The sequence below is a fragment of the Punica granatum genome, chromosome 3 (genome assembly GCF_007655135.1).
Source record: "Punica granatum isolate Tunisia-2019 chromosome 3, ASM765513v2, whole genome shotgun sequence".
NCBI lineage: Eukaryota > Viridiplantae > Streptophyta > Magnoliopsida > Myrtales > Lythraceae > Punica > Punica granatum.
Window position 1 is genome coordinate 32,394,525 of NC_045129.1, and position 15,184 is coordinate 32,409,708.

Sequence of the window (15,184 nt, forward strand, 5' to 3'; positions counted from 1 at the left end):
TTCCTGTATTTCACTTTAATCAGGATAATAATTGCTTTCCGTGAAATCATGACGCATATTTAGGGTACCATTTTAGATTAATTCTTCGTTTGAATAACTGAGTTTTTATGAAATGTTTTCGGGGTGTATCTATGGTGACATGCGGCTCTCCCGCATCGGATGCTCATGAAGCCCGCATAAAAGGGAAGCATCCGACGGTCAGGATGCACTCGTCCGCATGATCGTGTGTCATGCTAAAATTCTCCATATTCTCAATGTATTCTGACTTACACAAAGTTCGTGTACATATAGTGCAATATGAAAATTGCACCTTTTTTTTTATGTGGATACCACTCTTTAAAAAAAAATTAATTGACAAGCAAATGGGGGAGTGAATAAGGTCCAAGAAGTTCAATTTGTGCATATTTTATTTTTTAAAGTATATATAGCTTTATCAAAAAATAGTGTAGAACAATTATTTATGCTCTTTTAGTGAGATTACTCAAACTTTCTATTAATTATTAAAATTTTTATTTTATTATATTATCACAATAATCACACTCGAAAAGAAATATATATATATATATATATTATTTGTATGTACATATAGCTTCGAAGTATTTCCATGGGAAAAAGCATCTCAGGCATCTCTATGTAATAATTTCTCTATCCTGCCAACGTGTCACCATCCCTGAAGCGCATACTTTTCCAGATCATCTTTCGTAAATTTTAATGATTCCGCATCTGACAGAATTTCACCGGCAACTGAACAACAAAATTAGAGATCTAAGATCTAAACATTAGAAGCTCAAATCGGGCCATCACGTCCAAATATTGGGTTCCTCGACTAGTCTAAGCTAGCGGAGTCGTGACCGGATATGGCGGGGCTGCTGTATGAGGACGAGCTGAATGATCATTGTGATAGAAAAGATTGCATATTGGAAAGATAATTGTGATACGACCGGCCAAACAATATTAATAAACCAAGTTGGGTGGCCTCGGCTTTATGGCTATCGTCTCCCGTAGATATCTTCCACTTTTTTAAAGGTTGTGCTACGACAAAAACATTGATTCCTCGGAACGTGTTCGTGTTGCAAATTACAATAATTTAATTGAACCTTAACGATTAAATTAACAGACGTGATCCGAAAGAGATCACCTACCATAGCTTCCTCGGTCAAACCTCATGCGCATAAATTATTACGAAATTTACAGCTCACGGCCGTACGAAAGCCGCCACGGGCCAATTCATTCTCGATAGAGATAGAGAAAATAGAACGGAGCCAGCGCTTTCATTTGATTTCGGATATGGCGTGGTCGCTGTATGAGGACAAGCTGTTCGAGCAGGCGCTGGTGGTCTTCCCCGAGGAGACGCCGAACAGGTGGGAGATGATAGCCCGCGGGGTGCCGGGGAAGTCTGCGGCCGAGGTGTGGCAGCACTACGAGGACCTGGTCCATGATGTCATGGAGATTGACTGTGGAAGGGTCAAGCTGCCGAGCTACAAGGAGGGCGGGACGGGAGAGTGGGGTGGTTATGAGCCGTCGGGGACCATCTCAACCCAGGCCTCATCCGGGTTGAAGGCCAAAGTCGACGCTGAACGGCGGAAGGGTATCCCTTGGACGGAGGAAGAGCATAGGTGGGTGGGGCATTGCCGTACCTCTGTTCCATTTCAACTAATCATTCATTTCTCTGGCTTCTGGCGTTTTTCTTAATGATTTTCTCTAGCAAAAGATGATATTTCGAATAAATACTACATAATAAGCTCCGTGAATTTAACTTTTGATCTTCGATCGTTACATTCACTCGGGTCCAACCTACCAGTAGGCACTCTCAGGACTCGGGAATCAACTTCCCGAGTTCACATGTTTAATTTCAAACAATAGCTTTCGGTTATTCGAAAACCAGATGAGACTCATTGAATCGCCATATCGAATTGTTTTGTTTGTTGTATGCAGGTTATTTCTAGTTGGGCTGCAGAGGTATGGGAAAGGAGATTGGAGGAGCATATCGAGAAACGCCGTCGTATCAAGAACCCCGACCCAAGTGGCCAGTCACGCCCAGAAGTACTTCCTCCGACTTAACTCCTCCGCCAAGAAGGAGAAGAAGAGGTCCAGCATTCACGACGTCGCCGCCCCCGATCCTGGGCCCTCCGGCCTGGCCCATTATAGTAATTGGGCCGGACCCTCGCCCGATCCTTTGACATAGAACCATCACTAGGTTAATACGTACATTAAAATGCCTCTCACTGGTTTGTACTTTGTAGTGTACATGTTAAGATGTGAATATTCTGCTTTCCATCTGGTTAATGTAAATAGTCCACTTTAAATTGTATCTATCACTTGATCAACTCACCGGCTAGGAAGACGTTAAAAAAAAAAAAAAAGAGTTGCTTGTTCCGACGATTTACCATCAGGTTGTTAGTTTTTGCTATCTATCCCTCCTTACTCACAAAGACCGCGTGTGGCAGATCGGATAGGACATGAGATAGGCTCGAGATAGGATGAGATTTAACGTCCCATGAAATTGTAACTTCACAATTATTTACTTGGTACATGTCATGGATTGAGATTATTATAAGAAATGAAAATAATCATGTTACCCTTAAAACAACTATTTTTCCAATTTTTCTAAAAATAAAATAAATTTCAAAAAGAAGTCAACGAAAAAATAGAGAGTGGAAAATTAGGAAGGAATCAATGTGGATTGATTCAAACGGTTCAACGCTTACTTTCTTTAAGCAGGGTCTTGGATTCAAGTCTTGTTAATGAAAAAAATTAATGTTGTGAGAGCACTATCCCTTAGTGAGTCGATCCAACTCAATTGGATTTGTCGAGGTCCATTGGACTTTTGAATGTTAGAGTTCACATCGAAAAAGAAAAATCGGGAATTAGAGGAGCGGTAGGGGACCCAACGCCGGCCGCCACTGTCCCAGCTTCATAAGGCTCAACTGATAACGGCTTTGTGGGCTTCGATTGGACCATATCTATAGATCGGGCATGTCGATCCAAAAGTGAGCCCTACGTGGAGTCGCACCCAGCCAGGAGAGTTAGTGGGCCTAGACAACAATATTGAATCGTTTGTTTTCAGGATTAAAATCACAAAAATTTTAACTTTAATTTTAACTCAACACACTACACAACATTTTGTTATTTTCCACAATTAAAATCAAAGTTATTTTAAATCTGAAACCAAACGCACCGTATATGTCCTAGCGCGTTTTCTTATGTATACCCAATGTTTGGACAGATTTGGTAAGCTTATTGTTCACTCTTTTTTGCTGATTTTTTTTGTTTTTTTCCTGAATATTTATTGTTCACTCTTAGAGACCTTGGTTGTGTTCCCCAAGCAGAAAACTTGATCATCAGAGGGAATTCGAGCCAACCTCGTTTTTCAGTAGTTCAAGGCCATCTGAGCATACAACAGTATGCGGAAATTATCGTGTGATTTTTTAGGACTCGAGAAGGGGAAAAAAAAAAAAACTATTCATATTCCCTAGAAGATTGAAGATTCCAAATTCCATATTTATGATTTTTCCAGCATCAGTTTCTAATTCATTCAGAAAGCTAAAATCCCTTGAATGTTTAAGTTCCAATGTAGGTGGGATGAAAACGTGACAAATAAAAAATAAAAAATAAATAAAAAAGAAGGAAATATGAAGAAAAATCTATGGGCCTACAATGAGTGTTGGAATGGGCTCATCAGTAAATGGGCCTAGGCCCAGTTTCCTGGAGATGGTAATCCATGTTTGTTGAACTTCCGTAGGTAGGCGTATCATATCCAACGGGTTCGGGCCACCGTGCGCCGGCCGGTGACATTAAACTTCTCCCCGCCATCCGATCCATCGACTTCGCCCAATCGCCCCTTTTCTCGACCATTCGATCACAAGTGAGTTAGCTCGGCGACGTCGAACGGAGCGGCGGCCAATTACCGGCCGATCGCGGCGGATCATTTCCCCCCGATCCTGTACATGAGAAGAGTCGATTGATAGCTCAACCGATCCTCTGGACGAGAAATGGCGATCCTGTACGCGGTGGTGGCGAGGGGTACGGTGGTGCTGGCGGAGTTCAGCGCCGTGACTGGCAACACCGGCGCGGTGGCTCGGCGTATCCTCGAGAAGCTCCCCTCGGAGGCCGACTCGCGGCTCTGCTTCTCCCAGGACCGGTACATCTTCCACATCCTCAGATCCGATGGCCTCACCTTCCTCTGTATGGCCAACGACACCTTCGGAAGTGCGTCTCTTCATCTTTCCATTTCTTCGAACTATGCAATACGCTGCAGGCGGCTGATGATTTTAACTCTTCTCTGATTTTCAGCTCGTTCACTTGATTCACTTGTGTATGCATTTCCAATGACTTGATCGTTCTCTATGAGTTGTATAGGGATTTAGTGATCGAATCAATCTGTTTTCACTTGTCTGAAGCTGCGAATTGTGCAAGGTGATCTTAGAGAGTTTTATCACTTGCATGACTCTCGATTTGAAATGAACTAATAGTTGTGTGTTGATGCCAATTGTGTAAATAAGTAATGTGTGTGTAAATTCCTTGTTGGGCAGCTATCAGCTTAAAATGGCCTTGAATTTCCCGAGGTTTAGCTTGTTTCGGGTTTGCAAAGCAAATGATTCTTGTAGAGGTTTAGGCGTTTGATAGTCATGAAATTTGCTAAGCTGAAATACTATATGTATGTCTGTGCTGTTTCAGCTGAATTTCTAATAACATGAAACGCATCCATTGAGTGTTATGCCTACCCCGTGCAAGTGAGTCAACATGTCCATGCGAAGCGTACAATAATTCCTAGGATCAGAACTGTAGTTAGTGCATTCTTCCCTGTTCTTAATAGAGAAACTTTGGTAAACCGAGATGTAAGCTTTAAGCGTGCTCGTGTTCATTATCTATTATCTGCATTAACATGGTATCATCTTCTGTGTTATTCAGGGAGAATTCCCTTTTCATATCTGGAGGATATTCACATGAGATTCATGAAAAACTATGGTAGAGTTGCACCTTATGCTCCCGCCTATGCGATGAATGATGAATTCTCAAGGGTCTTACATCAGCAAATGGAATTTTTCTCCAGTAATCCAAGCGCTGATACCCTCAATCGTGTGAGAGGCGAAGTTGGCGAGGCAAGTGGCTTTCTTGAATGGAACATTATATAATCTTATGTTGTTTGATGCATAGGACATATCACTTGTTATTCTTTTCACTATGTATTGAGTGGTTCTGATGTCAGAATTTTGTCTGTTTTGGCATCTAAGTTGTCTATGATCTTTGTACTGTTTGCTCTGAGTATCACATCTCATGCTCTAGTATTTAAACATGCTGTCTGTTAAAATCAAAGCTTTTTGTGGCTTAGTAGTCATATATTAAAATCACAGGCAAAGTTTGGAATTTATTAAGAGTCACGTGATTGATTTGGACAGTTTTCCAGGTTTGTAATGATTCTTTCTTTCACGAAGCCAGAACAAATTGAGGCTGCTTCAAAGAATGTTATGGTCTATAATTTCATTGCAAAAAGAAAGAACAAAAATCTCTCGATTCCGTTTCCCTGTTCTCGAGGGAGGGAAAAAAAAGTGTGAAATTGCACTTTAGAAAATTTCTTTTTCTTTATGGCAGCTTTAAAACTTTTTTCCCCTGAGAAATTTTAGACCGAAGTAACTTAAGTGTGTTTCTACACAAGGAAATTGCAAACTTGGACATTAGTCTACGACGGATTTTTTTTTTTTTTTAATTTGTGATTGGTAAGAATAAATTTCATTAATCAAAATGAAGCACCGTAGAGGTGCCAATCACATATACAATAAGAAAATGGAAAATTTGAATCATTTGATTTGATCCACCAGTTGTTTATGTTTCTTGTCACCTTTGTCGATATCCTCTTTTTATCTTGTATAGCTTCCTGTGGTTGAAAGTCTGGGTTATGTTACATCAGTTACGCACTATCATGGTGGAAAACATTGAGAAGATACTGGAGAGAGGTGACAGGATTGAGCTGCTCGTTGACAAAACTGCTACAATGCAAGATGGTGCATTCCACTTCAGGAAACAATCAAAGAGACTCCGCCGAGCTCTTTGGATGAAAAATGCCAAGCTATTGTAAGTCACATTGTTCTCCTAGCTATGTAGCCTGTAATTCTGAGATCAACCTACTATGCTGTTTCTGTTTCTTCTTTATAATTAATTTTACTGCATTGTTACTGTACCAGAATAATTACTTTCGGTGAATTTACTTTTCAGAGAAGATAAAAGGGATAGTAAACGTACTTATCCAAATCACTTTTAACTCTCTTATGAGACTGTTTTACATCTCAAATATGTGCATACACCGCAGGTGGGTTTATAGACAAGATTGATGAAACAGAGTTCCGGGAAGATTCATTCAATTAGCTTAACCTGTCTGTAATACAGCCATCCAACACTGTAGGGTTAATCTGTAAAGGAAAAGAATACTATAGAAGGGGCGGTTTTTGAATCCCTTTATGGACAGCTGATTGGTTAGCCTCTTGTGCTGCATGCACTATAGAGGTTATGGTGGTGCTTTAAAGAGGGGATTTAGGAATAATATTAGAATCCAATTATGAAGAATTTCATCGCCTAAATACCTTATTCATGGTTCTTTAAGGGGGATTCAATAATCACTCCAGCAATCGTGATGTATTTGTGAGCTTATGCAAAGACTGGCTTGTTTCCCCTTCTAGAATTATTTCCCCCTTCTGTTCAGGTCAACAGTTGCCCTGACTTGGAACTTAATTTTTCCATTTGATCCTACGTCCTCAATTTTGAGCGTGGGTGTTCTCTTTTCCATTTGTCTTTCATTTTTTTTCCTCTTCAAGGTTATGCCTAATATAACTAAATGAGGTCGCTTCCAGTTCGGGTCCTTGCTGTTTAGTTCATGGGCTTGGGTAGATGATACTGACCTCTCAATATCCGCACATTTATGTGCTCAATTGCTGTTCTGATATTATGATAAAACTGCATAACAATTATATGAAAAACGGATTTTTATCACAATAGGCCACTCTTTAGAACACAGGAAGGCTTTCTTGATCCTAGAACTGATGATTGAATGAAGACTGATTTTGCCGATGCATTTTTATCAAAACTGTGAGCATCGCTAATGCCCTGGATTTAATCTCTACCGTTTCTATGTCACAGGGCCTTGCTGACGGGTTTGATCCTTCTGCTTCTGTACATTATAATTGCGGCTGCTTGCGGAGGCATTACCTTACCCAACTGCAGATCTTGACCCACCCTTCTGCTAGCTCTTGGCATCTTGGTGTGCACTTGATGAGATGGTTTTTTTCCCCGGTCATATACGCGGGCAATAATTGGACAAACTTCTCATTCGTCAGAAATGGACTCGCAAGGTTCGTAAGGCAAACATTCTCCCATTCTGCGTTGCATTACATGGAAGAGCGTCAAATGCTCGTTTCTTTCTTGGATCTAGTCTAAATCCCTGATGAGCTCTCTTGTGGAGCCTTACGCGTGTTGTGTATATACTGTATCTATATTTGCTTCTTAAGATGCTATAATCACCGGGTTTAGCATCGTATCAATGTGAGCTTGTAAACAACTTCCGTGAAATTTGCAGTTATTTAAGGGTGTGTTTAGTTCTTGCATCGTTCATTTGTAAGGCCGGTATTATTTGACATGACATGGATACAACACAGAGTTAAGCGGATTTGGGTTAAGGCTAAATGTATTTCCTGTTTAAACCGGTTGAATCTGTTTAGACATGATTATTTTAAATACTCGTGTTTAAATGGGTTTAATTTTTGTAACTCGTTTAGACATAGTTAGATCAATTTATATTATGTGTTATCGTGTTAATAAATTTGTTTCACATATTGCATTAATTTATAGAATAAAGGACACTAAAATCATCTAATTTGTTTATATAAATCACTTGTTTATGTGCTTTTATCACGTCGATCGTGTAATAATGTGTAATTAAAGTCAATAGTGTCATATCATGTAAGTATATTATATGCCTCAAGATAATGGTGTCATATTGTGTTGGTAAGCATACATACACATTTAGACACGTTTAGTTAAACGAATTAGACGTGTCGTGTCCGTACAATCCGTAATTAAACTTGTTTGTGTTCGTGTTTGAAAATATTGATACGTTTATTAAACGTATTGTGTTTGAATTTAGAACTTTCTGACACGAATCCATTTAGATACGACCCATTTAATCGCAATATATGTCGTCTCTCCTGTTCATTTGTCTGTGCCTGCATTCAGCTCTCCTCGAAGGTATTTCTTCGTCGGTGTGCTAACGTGTCTTAATCTTAGAACAAACCGGTTCGCTCTACATCAGAATGGAAAAACATCCGTAGTTCTATAACTTGGTAGCATGCATGTTACGCTACTCTATTTTATTGTCATCCTATTGGATCAAGGTGTTGGTTCTCGTTCATACTAGCTGAGATCTTTGATTCGGATTGACATCTGTAGGCCTCTATAATAAAGACTGGTTGGTCGGATCGCTTCTATCAGAATTTGCAATTTCCTAGGAAACTGATTACATATGGTACAGTAACTCGAAATTGACGAGTATCGTCATAACTTGAAGCAGTGGGTGATTCATTGCGCCGGGGAATTGCATGGCATGAGAATTTGGGTCGGTGACTACGAGCGAATGGCCGTGACTCAAGGGGTTAGGCTATGGCCCACACGGTACTGTCTGACCTTTTCTGGGTCCAGGCCGGGTCCTCGTTACTGGGACCCACCTCCCTATGTTCGGGGTTTGGGGGGGGGGGGGGGTGGGGCGGGGATGAAGAAGTTTCAAAACTGAGTTTGGTTATGTGGGCCAGCCTCCTCGTGGTGGGCCCGGGTACGATGCTTTCGCACCTTTCGGTCAGGTCTGTCCTCACCTGGTCGGTCCAAACCCAAGCCGACCCCCAACACACCCACGTGGTCCCCACCCTCACTCCGGTAGTGCTCCACCCAGCAACAGCAAATCACACTCCATTATTTTATGATTTCCTTCCTTCCCCATTTACGTATGATCGGATATATTAATAAAATTAAATTAATTGTCCATTTAAAAGAAGCGCCAAAACAGTCAACGCCCGGTATCTTCGTCTTCTCCGCCACAACCCCCCTCCCCACAGATTCCTCTTCCTCTCAGCTCAGCTCTCCTCCTCTGTATAAGTAATCAAATTCAAATAATCTTCATCCATCTCTTCCATGGCGACCCTACTTCTCGGGTCCCACCCTCTTCCTCCCCTCGGCCCCACCAAGCCCCTCTTTTCACCCCCTCCTCCTCCTCCTCCTGTCCCCCGTTCCTTCTTCGGGACCCTCAATCGGCTTCCGCGTAACCCCGATGCTAGGGCTCGAACCAGCAAATTCGGGAACTTCCTCGACCTTACGCCCGAACCGGTCCCTGATTCCCTGGAGTTCGATGAGCTATCCTGGTTCGACCCGAGCGACCGCCGCCAGCGTCGTTTTGACATGATCGTGATCGGTGCAGGGCCTGCGGGACTCAGGCTGGCCGAGCAGGTGTCGAGGTATGGGATCCGGTTGTGCTGTGTGGACCCGTCTCCGCTGTCTATGTGGGCGAACAATTACGGTTCGTGGGTCGATGAGTTCGAGAGCATGGGGCTCGCGGACTGTCTTGACAAGACGTGGGATATGACCACTGTGTTTATCGATGAGCGCAAGACCAAGTATTTGGACCGGCCATACGGCAGAGTCAGCAGGAAGAAGCTGAAATCGAAGCTGTTGGAAGGCTGCATTTCGGGCGGAGTTAGGTTTCACGAGGCTAAGGTTTGGGAAATCCAGCATGAGGAGTTCGAGTCCTCAATCACTTGCGATGATGGGACCCAACTGAAAGCGAACTTGATTGTCGACGCGAGTGGATTCTCAAGCCCGTTCATTGAGTATGATAAGCCGAGAAATCACGGGTATCAGATCGCTCATGGGATTCTGGCCGAGGTGGATTCTCACCCTTATGATTTGGACAAGATGGTGCTCATGGACTGGAGGGACTCTCATCTTGGGAACGAGCCTTACCTCCGAGAGAGCAGCTCAAGGTTTCCAACGTTCATGTATGCAATGCCCTTTAGTTCAAATTTGATTTTTCTTGAGGAGACATCTTTAGTCAGTAGGCCCATGCTATCTTACTCAGAGGTAAAGAGAAGGATGGTTGCGAGATTGAGGCATTTGGGGATTCGAGTGACGAGGGTGTTGGAGGAAGAGAAGTGCCTGATTCCAATGGGCGGGCCTCTCCTGAAGATCCCGCAGAGTCTGATGGCGGTCGGTGGGACTTCTGGGATTGTCCATCCATCCACAGGCTACATGGTGGCCCGAACACTAGGCCTTGCCCCAGCCCTAGCTGCAGTCATCGCAGAATGCCTTGGCTCAGCCAGAATGATCCGGGGGAGGCCGCTCCATCAACGGGTCTGGGCGGGGCTCTGGCCCGTTGAGAGAAGGTGCACTCGGGAGTTTTATGCGTTCGGGATGGAGACTCTGCTCAAGCTGGACCTGAACGGGACGAGGAGGTTTTTTGATGCTTTTTTCAATCTGAACCCTTACTACTGGCACGGATTCCTCTCCTCGAGATTGTCCCTCGGAGAGCTTGCTATGTTAAGTGTATCATTATTCGGGCATGCCTCGAATCTGTCCAGGTTAGATATATTGACTAAGTGCCCTGTTCCTTTGGTTAAAATGGTCGGCAGTCTAGCACTTGAAACTATATGAGATAGGAGGACAGCGGGAAACCTTTTTGATTTAGAAGCTTGCAAGATATGCAGCCTCAGCTTTATAAATTTGTACTGTCAAGTGCAATTGAGATTTCAATGTATAATTTTTCACTTCGGTATTTGAATAAGAAACACAGTCTTTTCATACGAACATATTGACGATTTATTCCAGTTGTTCTTTTGCCTGATCATGGGAACGGTGTCTTTGATTTAATACAATAATGTTATAATGAGGATGATGCTTCAGAAAACAAGAGAACGCCCTATTATGACATACTTCATTTGATAAAACTGGCAATAGATATAATAAACACAACTATATGAAAGGCATGGTTAAACTATAGAAAACAGGGGAACATGGTAGAACCAAACACGGATCATACAAACAAGTCTGATAGAGGTGATGAGTAGGACTCATCAGTGACCATTAGCTTAGTTCACATATATATGTATATTTATATATATAAACTAAACATTATCGACTAAACTTCAATACTGTATTGCGACGGAGGATACCCATACTGTGGGGGAGGGCTAGGCTGGGGGTTGTATGTTGGTGATGGAGCAGATGTTTGAATGGGTGGTGGTTGATAGGTTGGGGAAGCACGAGGGGGGCGGCGATGTGGAGCTGGAGGCCTATGGACTGGTGGTCTTTGGTGTCTTGGTGGAGAAGGAGGACGATGATGGCGACAATGTGGTGGTGATGGACATGGAGGTTGATAAAGTTGGAGCGGGAGGGCCATATACTGGTGGAGGTGGACTGTAAGTCGGTGTGGGTGATGGCTGATAAGTTGGAGGAGGAGGGGTATAGACCGGTTGAGGTGGACTATAAGTTGGTGGACTAGGCGATGAAGGTGAGGGCTGATAAGTTGGAGGGGGAGGGCTATAGGGTGGTTGGGGTGGACTGTAAGTTGGTGGTGGAGATGGTGAAGACGGTGGAGGCTGATAAGTGGGTGGAAGAGGACTATAGACTGGAGGAGGTGCACTGTAGGTCGGTGGTGTTGGTCGTGTGGACTGTGGAGGTTGATAAGTGCGTGGAGGAGGACTGTAGACCGGTGTGGGTGGACCATAAGTCGGTGGTGGTGAAGATGATGGAGGCTGATAAATGGGTGGAGGATTGTAGACCGGTAGAGGTGGACTGCAAGTTGCCAGTGGTGGTGAAGACGTTGGAGGCTGATAAGTGGGTGGAGGAGAAGTGTAGAGTGGTGAAGGTGGACTGTGAGTCGATGGTGAACATGTTGGAGGCTGATAAGTGGGTGGAGAACGACTATAAGCCGGTGGAGATGGAATTAGGCTATAAATAGGTGGCGGTGGTGAAGGTAGAGGGGGACTTGGAGGTGATGGACTATATATTGGTGGAGGACTATAGACTGATGGTTGCGGAGAAGGTGGTGGTTGATATTTGGGAGGCCAAGGACAGTATACTGGTGGTGATGAAGAAGGTGGAGGTTGATAACTTGGCGGGGGACAATCGTAAATCGGTGGTGGAGAAGATGGAGGCTGGTAAGATGGAGGAGGTGGGGGTGAAGACGGTGGAGGTTGATAAGTGGGTGGAGGACTATAGACCGGTTGAGGTGGGCTAATAGGTTGTGGAGGTGAAGATGGAGCGGGACTTGGAGGTAGTGGGCTGTACTTCGGTGGTGGAGGATCATAAACTGGCGGTGGCAGAGAAGGTGGTGGTTGGTATTTGGGAGGTGTGGGCTGATAATTTAGTGGGGGAGTACCGTGAACCGGTGGTGGAGAAGGTGAAGGTGGAGAAGACAGAGATGGTGGTGACAGTGAAGGAGGAGGCTGAGAAGTCGGAGGGGTCGGCACGTATACTGGCGGTGAAGAGGGAGGCTGATAAGTTGGTGCCGGCGGACTATATTTTGGCGGTGGAGGAAAATACGCTGGTGTTGGAGAAGGTGGCTGTTGATAAGTCGGAGGTGGAGACCTCGGATGCCGATGCTTTGGAGGCCGGTGTCTAGGAGGCCTGTGTGCTGGTGGTGGACTCCGAGCATGGGGTGGCCAGTGAGTGGGCGGACGGTGCCCTGGCACTAGAGGTGGCGGTGGTGGAAACCCATAAGATGGTGGTGGTTGGTAATTGGGAGGTGTGGACTGATAAGTTGGTGTGGGAGTACCGTAAACCGGTGGTGGAGAAGGTGAAGGTGGACAAGATGGAGATGGTGGTGACAGTGAAGAAGGAGGCTGAGAAGTCGGAGGGGTCGGCACGTATACTGGCGGTGAAGAGGGAGGCTGATAAGTTGGTGCAGGCGGCCTATATTTTGGCGGTGGAGGAAAATACGCTGGTGTTGGAGAAGGTGGCCGTTGATAAGTCGGAGGTGGAGACCTCGGATGCCAATTCTTTGGAGGCCGGTGTCTAGGAGGCCTGTGTGCTGGTGGTGGACTCCGAGCATGGGGTGGCCAGTGAGTGGGCGGACGGCGCCCTGGCACTAGAGGTGGCGGTGGTGGAAACCCATAAGATGGTGGTGGTTGGTAATTGGGAGGTGTGGGCTGATAAGTTGGTGGGGGAGTACCGTGAACCGGTGGTGGAGAAGGTGAAGGTGGAGAAGACGGAGATGGTGGTGACAGTGAAGGAGGAGGCTGAGAAGTCGGAGGGGTCGGCACGTATACTGGCGGTGAAGAGGGAGGCTGATAAGTTGGTGCCGGCGGCCTATATTTTGGCGGTGGAGGAAAATACGCTGGTGTTGGAGAAGGTGGCTGTTCATAAGTCGGAGGTGGAGACCTCGGATGCCGATGCTTTGGAGGCCAGTGTCTAGGAGGCCTGTGTGCTGGTGGTGGACTCCGAGCATGGGGCGGCCAGTGAGTGGGCGGACGGCGCCCTGGCGCTAGAGGTGGTGGTGGTGGAAACCCATAAGATGGTGGCGAAGAAGGCGATGGTGGCCAATATCCATGAAGCTGGTCAGGGACAGATCGCATGGTGGGGTGGATTCTAATGCCATTATCCTTCTCATACTCGGCAACAACTACCTGACTGCAGAACACTATTAGGGAGGAGAAGAACAATGCAGGCCCCGAGAAAGTTCTCATGGTTCAGGAAAGCGAAAATCCGGGAAAGGGAGACTACTGAACCGGAGCCAAGACACTCGCTAGGCTTCTGGTAGTGAGTTGCAGGAGGGTAGAAGAACTGAGCTGAATTTATATGCAGGTCAAGGGACTGGAAGACACTGATGGACTGTGGACTCTAGCAGAGTCATTGTCGAGGGGATTGCTCGTGCTCAGACAGATGGAAAAGGAGGCCTGGGAAACGTTCCGGGTTTTGGGCAATTGTTTCATCAGCAAGGGGATTAAAGGGGAAATCTGAGTCATTAATGGCAGAGGTAGAAGAAAGCAATGGGCAGCTGTTTGTTTGGTGAGATCACAATGTTTAACGTTGGTTTGTTTCTTTTTTGTGCGTGTTTTGTTTGAACAGAGGAGACATTAATGGCAAAGGAGAGACCTGGGAGGGTTGATTGCAGACTATGATGATGATCAGCTTCAGCTTAGCATTGCTATTCATTGGTTTTCCTCTCTTGGCATTAGCAATCCATTCTCGGAATATGATCAGCGGGTTAGTTCAATCATAACTACGATAATTTCCGGGACGTGGTAGTTCTGTTCATGTGCTGGAGTTACCAATTCCATTTGTGAAATAAAGGTTTGGTGGGTTTGCCCTGCAGGGTCATCAATACGAACCGAGAAAAGCCATCTTAGCTTTACTCGTGTTCACCTAATTGCACGACTGGACTCTTGCTCGGTCCATGAGCACTCCGAACCCGTGTGGGGCGTGCTCTTTATGGATGTGGAACAGGACACACTGATTAGCTCATCGGTAACAAAATCGTTTAACACCTGTGGTGGAGAGCTCTTAAATTTTAATGAAACGAGACAATTAGGGGAGGAACAAAAAATCGGGAAGGTGAAGATTTGAGGTTACATGTAACTGTAAAAATTTGATGATGTATGACAATTCTTCTTTGATCCTGTTAATGGACTGTCTGGAGCCTTTGCAAGACATCAGATCTAACTTTTTATGGTAAATCATATGAGAATGTTTATTTTGAAAAGATAATGCACAATAAATATTTTTATAAATATGATCAGATGATTTTTCGTGACACCGATTAAAATGTCTCTTTGAGGGAAGGGGAGATTTTTTACGTAGAAAAACAAAATTATAAAGAAATTTCCAATAGCATTCAATTATATACCAAAAAATTTCCAATAATTTTACGTCGATGGTCACATTGATAATTCCATCTTTAGCTCGGACTATTTATCCTAGATAAATTTAATCTCTCCTCTGGCAGTCCAGTCCTCTTGTGAGCTTCGTTTACCTCGGTCCAATAGCGTTCCTATTCCATATTACGTCCATAAGAACTACTTTGAGTTCGATTTTGAGTTCACGACGTGTATGGACGCTTCGAACTAGAATGGCAACGACTCTTTCTATTCGTTAAAGAACGTTCCCTCGAAGGTCTCTTTTGGGAACAAAAAGGCTTATATTATAAACAAAAAGG

At 44.4% G+C, this 15,184-nt stretch overlaps 4 protein-coding genes across 4 annotated transcripts; 3 read left to right on the top strand and 1 right to left on the bottom strand.

Moving 5' to 3' along the window:
- The first annotated feature begins 1,164 nt into the window (after positions 1 to 1,164).
- On the top strand, positions 1,165 to 2,382 carry LOC116199173 (transcription factor DIVARICATA-like). Its single transcript, XM_031529464.1, has 2 exons — positions 1,165 to 1,616; positions 1,936 to 2,382. Exons 1-2 carry the CDS (start codon positions 1,288 to 1,290, stop codon positions 2,183 to 2,185), a joined length of 579 nt encoding a protein of 192 aa, XP_031385324.1. The 5' UTR covers positions 1,165 to 1,287; the 3' UTR covers positions 2,186 to 2,382.
- A 1,372-nt stretch (positions 2,383 to 3,754) lies between these two features.
- LOC116201478 (vesicle-associated membrane protein 714) lies at positions 3,755 to 7,700 on the top strand. The gene is made up of 4 exons (XM_031532728.1): positions 3,755 to 4,209; positions 4,912 to 5,102; positions 5,909 to 6,072; positions 7,132 to 7,700. Exons 1-4 carry the CDS (start codon positions 3,993 to 3,995, stop codon positions 7,220 to 7,222), a joined length of 663 nt encoding a protein of 220 aa, XP_031388588.1. The 5' UTR covers positions 3,755 to 3,992; the 3' UTR covers positions 7,223 to 7,700.
- Positions 7,701 to 9,037: 1,337 nt separating this feature from the next.
- On the top strand, positions 9,038 to 10,836 carry LOC116201477 (capsanthin/capsorubin synthase, chromoplastic-like). The gene has a single exon (XM_031532724.1). The coding sequence runs from the start codon at positions 9,172 to 9,174 to the stop codon at positions 10,681 to 10,683; it is 1,512 nt and encodes a 503-aa protein (XP_031388584.1). The 5' UTR covers positions 9,038 to 9,171; the 3' UTR covers positions 10,684 to 10,836.
- A 113-nt stretch (positions 10,837 to 10,949) lies between these two features.
- LOC116201476 (extensin) lies at positions 10,950 to 14,230 on the bottom strand. Its single transcript, XM_031532723.1, has one exon. It carries the CDS (start codon positions 13,713 to 13,715, stop codon positions 11,322 to 11,324), a length of 2,394 nt encoding a protein of 797 aa, XP_031388583.1. The 5' UTR covers positions 13,716 to 14,230; the 3' UTR covers positions 10,950 to 11,321.
- Between the last annotated feature and the right edge of the window lie 954 nt (positions 14,231 to 15,184).

Bases quoted from the DNA above. Each gene is read 5' to 3' on its own strand.
- LOC116201478 (XM_031532728.1), top strand. From the start codon at position 3,993: ATGGCGATCCTGTACGCGGTGGTGGCGAGGGGTACGGTGGTGCTGGCG. The intron at 4,210-4,911 runs GTGCGTCTCTTC...TGTGTTATTCAG, and splicing joins GGCCAACGACACCTTCGGAA to GGAGAATTCCCTTTTCATAT. The intron at 6,073-7,131 runs GTAAGTCACATT...TCTATGTCACAG, and splicing joins ATGAAAAATGCCAAGCTATT to GGCCTTGCTGACGGGTTTGA.
- LOC116201477 (XM_031532724.1), top strand. From the start codon at position 9,172: ATGGCGACCCTACTTCTCGGGTCCCACCCTCTTCCTCCCCTCGGCCCC.
- LOC116201476 (XM_031532723.1), bottom strand. From the start codon at position 13,715: ATGAGAACTTTCTCGGGGCCTGCATTGTTCTTCTCCTCCCTAATAGTG.
- LOC116199173 (XM_031529464.1), top strand. From the start codon at position 1,288: ATGGCGTGGTCGCTGTATGAGGACAAGCTGTTCGAGCAGGCGCTGGTG. The intron at 1,617-1,935 runs GTGGGTGGGGCA...TGTTGTATGCAG, and splicing joins TGGACGGAGGAAGAGCATAG to GTTATTTCTAGTTGGGCTGC.